The 6,407-nt window shown below is 50.8% G+C and overlaps 3 protein-coding genes across 3 annotated transcripts; 1 reads left to right on the top strand and 2 right to left on the bottom strand.

Moving 5' to 3' along the window:
• Positions 1-158: 158 nt before the first annotated feature.
• Positions 159-1,692, bottom strand: N7519_007742 (uncharacterized protein; the record flags this gene model as incomplete). Its single annotated transcript, XM_057294518.1, has 3 exons — positions 159-682; positions 788-1,149; positions 1,217-1,692. The coding sequence occupies 3 exons, from the start codon at positions 1,690-1,692 to the stop codon at positions 159-161; spliced, it is 1,362 nt and encodes a 453-aa protein (XP_057149329.1).
• A 995-nt stretch (positions 1,693-2,687) lies between these two features.
• On the top strand, positions 2,688-4,363 carry N7519_007743 (uncharacterized protein; the record flags this gene model as incomplete). Its single annotated transcript, XM_057294519.1, has 5 exons — positions 2,688-2,887; positions 2,944-3,394; positions 3,447-3,528; positions 3,576-3,656; positions 3,714-4,363. 5 exons carry the CDS (start codon positions 2,688-2,690, stop codon positions 4,361-4,363), a joined length of 1,464 nt encoding a protein of 487 aa, XP_057149330.1.
• A 253-nt stretch (positions 4,364-4,616) lies between these two features.
• N7519_007744 (uncharacterized protein) lies at positions 4,617-5,965 on the bottom strand (the record flags this gene model as incomplete). The annotated part of the gene is made up of 6 exons (XM_057294520.1): positions 4,617-4,676; positions 4,737-4,795; positions 5,010-5,429; positions 5,488-5,710; positions 5,764-5,910; positions 5,963-5,965. The coding sequence occupies 6 exons, from the start codon at positions 5,963-5,965 to the stop codon at positions 4,617-4,619; spliced, it is 912 nt and encodes a 303-aa protein (XP_057149331.1).
• Positions 5,966-6,407: the final 442 nt, after the last annotated feature.

Below are 6,407 nucleotides of genomic sequence, written 5' to 3' on the forward strand. Positions count from 1 at the left end.
TTCCGCAGTAAATCATACCAAGAACCTTATTGCAATATCAATGGACTGTTCAGTCCTAAAAATAACTTTATGTCTACTCGATAATACTCTATAACTTATCTAACCTCATACCACAAATATATAACCATAGGAAAAGTACTAGGACCCCAACTGCCAAATCACCAAACAAGTTTCATCAAATCCCTCCAACCCCATCGCTCCCTCTCCACCTCCTTCGGCTTCTTTATATTCAGTTCACAGGAAGCCGGCAAATGCCCGTCCCAAACACTCATCCCCTCCCCCGAAGCCACATCTCTAGGCCTGACACCTCGTCCATGCAGATTCCGAAAGAAGAAAACTCCGCTCCCCTCCACCCCCGCACTCTCCTCGACAAACTGGCAATCCCTAACGTTGCGAAATAGCGCCTTCATCAGCGGCGTGTCCCGATCTTCGCGGTAATGCTTGCCCATAACGGCGCGCACCCCATCCGTCGCCTCATAGGCATGGTAGAAGGGGATGGAGGAGCAGAGGTGGTGTAGGACATGGGTGCCGACGATTCCGTGGAAGAGATGTTTGTCAATATCAAGGGGCCCCAGGCAGAAGCTGCGATCGATGGTTGCGGAGGCGCCGCGGGCAAAGGTCCAGGTCGAGTGAGTGAAATGGGGGAGGGTGGGGTCTGTGTGTTGGAGGTAGGTGATGACGACTATATTATTTTATTGCAATAAATCAGTGTGTGGTTTATTTGGAGTGGTTATATTGGAAGAAAGGAGGCAGAATGGGGATGGCGGAAGGAAACGAACGAACGTACCGACCCACTGATTCAGCCATAAATACGGAATCCCGTAGAAGACGAGAACCGTCCACACGGAGAAAACCTGTGCTGCGAGAAATAGTCCAATGCACGTGGCGGCCACACCGAGATCGCTCAGGAAGACGGAGAACAGCTCCGACTCCTTGTATAGCCCGCTGTCGGGACCAAACCAGTAATGGCTGTGCTGGGGGAATCCGGTTGCACCTTTCTGCCCGCTCAGGTTGTCGAGCATGTATAGGGGCCAGCCGAAGATCTGGAACAGGAGGCAGTGCCAGAGTGTGACGATAGGGGCGTCTTCGGTCAGCTCGGTGAAGCTGTGGGAATCGGCGTCTTGGCCAAAGGTGGATTTGATGAAGTATCTGTGTCCCTTTGCCATTAGCAAGCAAGCCGGTTATGATCGATGGCTATATAGAGTTAGGGACATACTCTCGACTGTGCGGAACGTAAACGCTATCCCGTTGCAGGTCGCCCGTTGCTTTGTGATGATGAGAGTGGGTGATCTTCCAGCTGTAGTACGGGACTAGCAGGAACGAATGCAAGACGAACCCGACAAGGTTGTTGGTTCTTCTCGAGGGGGAAAAGGCGCCGTGGCCGCATTCGTGGGCGAGAATCCAGATACCTGTCATGACCATCCCAGCAATCACGGTATAGAGGGTGTATACCATCGTGCGAAGGGCAATACTCGGAAGCACAGGTGTATAGGTGTATGTTATCCAGGCCAGGCTACCGAGTAGGACAAGGTCCCGCGCTACATATCCCAGACCGCGAGCGGTGGATGGACGAAAGCAATGAGTTGGGATGGCGGCGTAGATCTGTTTCATGGTGAATTCGGGCACTTCGTAAACATTCCCGTAGAGGTCGATATGTTTGGAACATGGATGTCCCTGGCTGGCGGCGGCCATGTTGCCAGATTAATTCGGTTCCACAAGAAGAGGTATATAGATAGAGAAGGTTCGTCCAATTACGCTGTCACTAGGAGAGGCTCTCCTTGACCTCTATTTATGCCCCGTTACTATGCGTGGAACCAGAGAGAGCCAGCTTCATCTCACCCACCCAATTGATATTTCAAAATCACATATCTATATCCAATGTTCGGGGTTAGGCTAGGGCGGCCCACGCGTATCTTCCAGTTCGACAAGGCCTTAGTCTACGTAGCTTGGATCAGCCTTATCCCATGGGCACAAGGTTCACATTGCGAACGCATGGGTCTCGCTAAAACATTCCAATTTTCCTCACTAAGCTGATATCAGCACTAGAGATGGTAACGATAGCAAAGGATGGTGTGATTGACCTGGCTACATCGAAAGCCCTGATTATGCCGTATTCCAATTATAGAAGGGACCAATAGAGGGTTGAATTCGCACAATGAGTCAATTACTGTTTCCAACCCTAGTGGCGGATAGAAATGGGGCCACACTAGAACAGAAAATGCAGACCGGTGTAGTAGTAGAGTTAGAGGGGGCCAGGCTCTACTACCGAGATGCGCCGTCAGCAGCGGAGTGGCGCCGCTAGCGGGTCAACAAATTATCATTCGCTGACCGGCACAGTACGAGACAAAAAACTATTTCAAAATTCCAATTGGCGGAAATTAAATTACATTATTGCAGAAATAACAGGCGGAGCATGGGCCGGGTCCAACTTTCGGTTGTACCCGTGGCGGATGAGCCATGTGCGTCTGCACCTGCATGCAACTGCATGCATGGGGGCGAACAATCCCCTGCACGGCCTAGTCGCTGCCTGTTAGGCTCTGTCAGCCCCAAAGGCAAAATGTTTGGCCAATGGGTATGCATAATACCGGATAATATAGGATTCGTCGTGTGGGGGCCAGAAATATCATGGGTCTTTTGTCTTGTGTGCGGAAGCCTTCATTCTTTCAATCGGTTATATGCATTTGAAAATGAAGCTCCTCATAAAATTTGTCCTCCTGGCTCTGGGTGTTTGCGTCAAAGCCAGAGACCCAGATCGTCCTGTCTGCATTGTGGGAGCTGGCCCTGCGGGACTCAGTGCGGCCGCGGAATTGGAGCTAAAGGGGTACCGTACGGTGACCTTTGAGAAGCAGAGTGCGGTGGGAGGGAAGTGTCAAGCTGTCTATGAGAAGTACGTAATTCTTTTTTAGGTCTGGAGTAATGTCCCCCTCTGACAAACCGACACAGTTCCACTTTCAGTCCTCTCGGAGCGCTGATTTTCACGCCCCCGACATACCGGGAATCAATCAAGCTCCTGCTAAAGACTGGAGTGACCTCTGTTCCCTTTGTCTCCGGCGAGAAGTGGCAGTACAATGCCTCCAGCGGGTCAATTTGGGCGAAACCCCCCTATCCCCCCGCAGGCGATGCAACTCTTCATGCAAGAGGTGCGGAGATACGTGGACTGGTGGAACAAGAACTTTGTCCTCTACAATATTGCCCCGGGGTATCCAGTGAGTATCATGGAACTGTATCGTTACCTGGGCGGCAACTGATTGCAAGATCTAGCATGGCATTCCCCCCCGAGCTGACCGTTCCAGCAGCTGAGTGGCTGGCGCGCAATGGATACCAAACTCTGCAGGCAGCGTTTGTGCAGTCTATGGTTGCATATGGCTATGGGGACTATCGCCAAGTGCCAATTGTATGTCTCCCACTGCAAAGACGACCTTTCTTGATCCGTGCTAACTGCCTAGGTATACATGCTGCAATACCTGACCCCGCCGGTGCTGATGACGCTCCTCAAAGTCCAACAAGGCAGCATGATCGAGATTGCAGGTGGGTTATGTAGCTTCTAGGACACATCAATGTACTAAATGTAATAGACTTCCACCGGGCGTTGCAAATCTTCGCCGACAGGTTCATCGCCGGAGAAATCCACCTGGACACGACCATCTCACACATCGGTCGGTACACTCCACTGACTCGGCCAAATTATTTACTAACCCCGGGATAATCCACAGACCGCACCGGCGAGTCACCCATAATCACATACCAGACCTCGAGCGACAGCACGCTCCAGACCCAGTCCTGCGCAGCACTGATACTCGCCTTTCCGCCAATTCTGTCCTCACTCCAAAGCGCCGGCCTCGACCTGACCGACGAGGAACGTGAAGTCTTCACACCAGTGGGCACCCACAGCTTCTACTCCGGCGCCGTGCGCCTCTCCACGCCCCACACCATGACCTTCGGCGCGGCAAGCGCCCACCCGGGCCTACCCCCCGACGCAACCGGCGACCCCGTCGTGTTCACAAAGCTACACGGCGATCTCGACATTGCCATTACGTCGTCGTGGGGCCCGTACCGCGGGAACTTGACGCGGGATGAGGCGTACGCACGACTGAAGAGCACCCTGTCGGCGTTCAACAAGGACCCGAGGGACGCGGGTGTGTCTGCTGGGGCAGTGAATGACGAGGACGTGCTAGCGTTCCAGGAGAACGAGTACTTTCCACATTATGACACCCAGCAGCTGCGGGAGGGATACTATGAGCTTTTCGAAGGGCTGCAGGGACAGAAAGGGACGTATTATGCCAGTGGGTTTAATATGTTCGAGTTGGTGGAGTATGCGTTGAGGGCGGGGCAGGATGTCGCGAGGAGGTTTTCTAATTTGTAGACTTCTACCTACCTAGTGTGAAGAAGGTATATAGCGATCAGGGGTTAATTTGAATTATATCGGGGGAATAAGAAAGAGAAAGAAGTAGAGCAGGTCCAATTTTAAGCGAGATATACAGGGAACAATTCGCATGTGATTCCTATCAACACTTAGCCACTAGATGATGCTATATGTAACCGGATAGCGAGACTCGCGAGTATGGGAAAAGCTTGACCCCTTCAAATCCCTTCACGGCTAAGCGATTCTCCCATGGCTACTTGTCCTTCTTGGAATCATCCCTAAACTTGATCGGCCCTTTCAGCTTGTCAAGCAACTAAAAGGAATTAGTACTCTTCTCCAATGCATAAGCCCGGGTGGGGGGAGGGAGAGTTACCCAATTTTCAAGCTCTGCGTCACTACCACGAAGGGCATTGAACTGGGCATCCAAATGCTCTAATTATAACCATTAGTAGTGCCTCCAGAAGCAAATAACAAGATCGACTTGCCTGCCCTACAGTGGAGCACGCCATTGAGGGTTGTGTCCTCGATCAAGCCTTTTAAGAAGGATGTAGCAGATGAATCGTTTCCCACCTGGCTGAGGTCAAATTTAATAGCTTTGATCTTGTTAGCAGGGCAGTCCCACGGTCGTCAGAATCGCATACCTCACCTGCTTCATCGTAACCCTTATTAGTCACATGATTCTTTGCTTCCTGAATGGCGGTCCGGAATGTATGGTGGTCTTCCTGATTTGGTGACCCATCTGTAATGGTAAGAATGAGATAAGGGCGAAGAAGGGGCTTTTCTTCGTTCAGCACATTATAAACAAGCGGACTCAAAATTCGATTCTTCAATGATGTACCCAGTTGAGTGGCCCCGTATGGCGTAAAGTTCATCTTTCCAGGCAGCTCGCTCGCTTTAATATCATCAAGTTGCTGAGTCCGGTTGATGAATTGTAGATGAACCCGCCTCATGTCTTCTGGAAGGGCTCGAGTAGCTATTTCAGCAATCTTGTTCACAAGATCACTCTGAGCCTGCATCCGTGTTTTTCCTTGAACAGCTGACGGACCGGTCATTGATTGACTGTCGTCTACCCATCCCTATTTATCAGCTTTCAAACTGGATATAACACAGTCTCCGAAGCCTACCGCAGTATAAAACGAGCTTATACAAGGCGACATTTATGAGTGCCCCGATCTGTTCTGGCGAATTGAGATGGTTATTCGGATCATTTCTCAGCCTGGCGGCTTCTTTGGCGACACTCTTCAAGAGGCTATTCCCAGGCTTATACCACTGGTCGAGACCACTGCGCTTGGTAATCAGATCAAGGTTCTTCTCGAATTCCTCCGGCGCCTTCGGATCGGGGATTGCCTAGGACCAAAGGAGCATGGTGACGTCGGTCTTATAAAGGGATTGGCGAATACCTCTTCGAGTTCTCTGGTGCCCCTGGCCAGCCCAAAGAGATATTCGGGGAATTTCTGGACCGCCTTAAGGAAATGCTTGAACACCTTGGCCGTGTGACCGAATGTGCGCCGGGCTCGACTGACTCCGCCATAGGGTCTCGAAAAATCCTTTTTTGGGAGCCGGTGACTGGGATGAGGCTTCTGGCGTACTGCTTGATACCATGTTCAAAGCAATCGAGAGATAACAATAACAATAGCTATTGTGTCTGGTGACACGCTTAGCAAGGTCGGATACCGATGTCTTGGAGGAAAGGTATGGGCTTTATAATCTCATCTATTGATCGACCCGAAAGGATAATTGGAGGAGCGCACAGTCGATCCATTACTACAGTTGGATACGATTGATGGGGTTGGCTGGCAAGAATCGTATTTTTGGCGGCGTATGGAATACTGAGTCGCGAAATCGAGATCGAGTATACGGTATCTAATGGAGGACGGGGACCGAATGATCAATCAACTACAATATATGTCAGATTAATCTCATGCAAGTGGGATCACATAACAATTGCTTTTCTCACACAAAGGCAAACAAGACACATATTGATCGACATGGGCCAAGGAATGGGTGCGTTCGTGTTCTTCCAAGGTTGTGAATCTGTAATTAT

The sequence above is a fragment of the Penicillium mononematosum genome, assembly GCF_028829835.1.
Source record: "Penicillium mononematosum strain IBT 11891 chromosome Unknown utg000003l:1.0-8172316.0:1.0-8177699.0, whole genome shotgun sequence".
Lineage (NCBI taxonomy): Eukaryota > Fungi > Ascomycota > Eurotiomycetes > Eurotiales > Aspergillaceae > Penicillium > Penicillium mononematosum.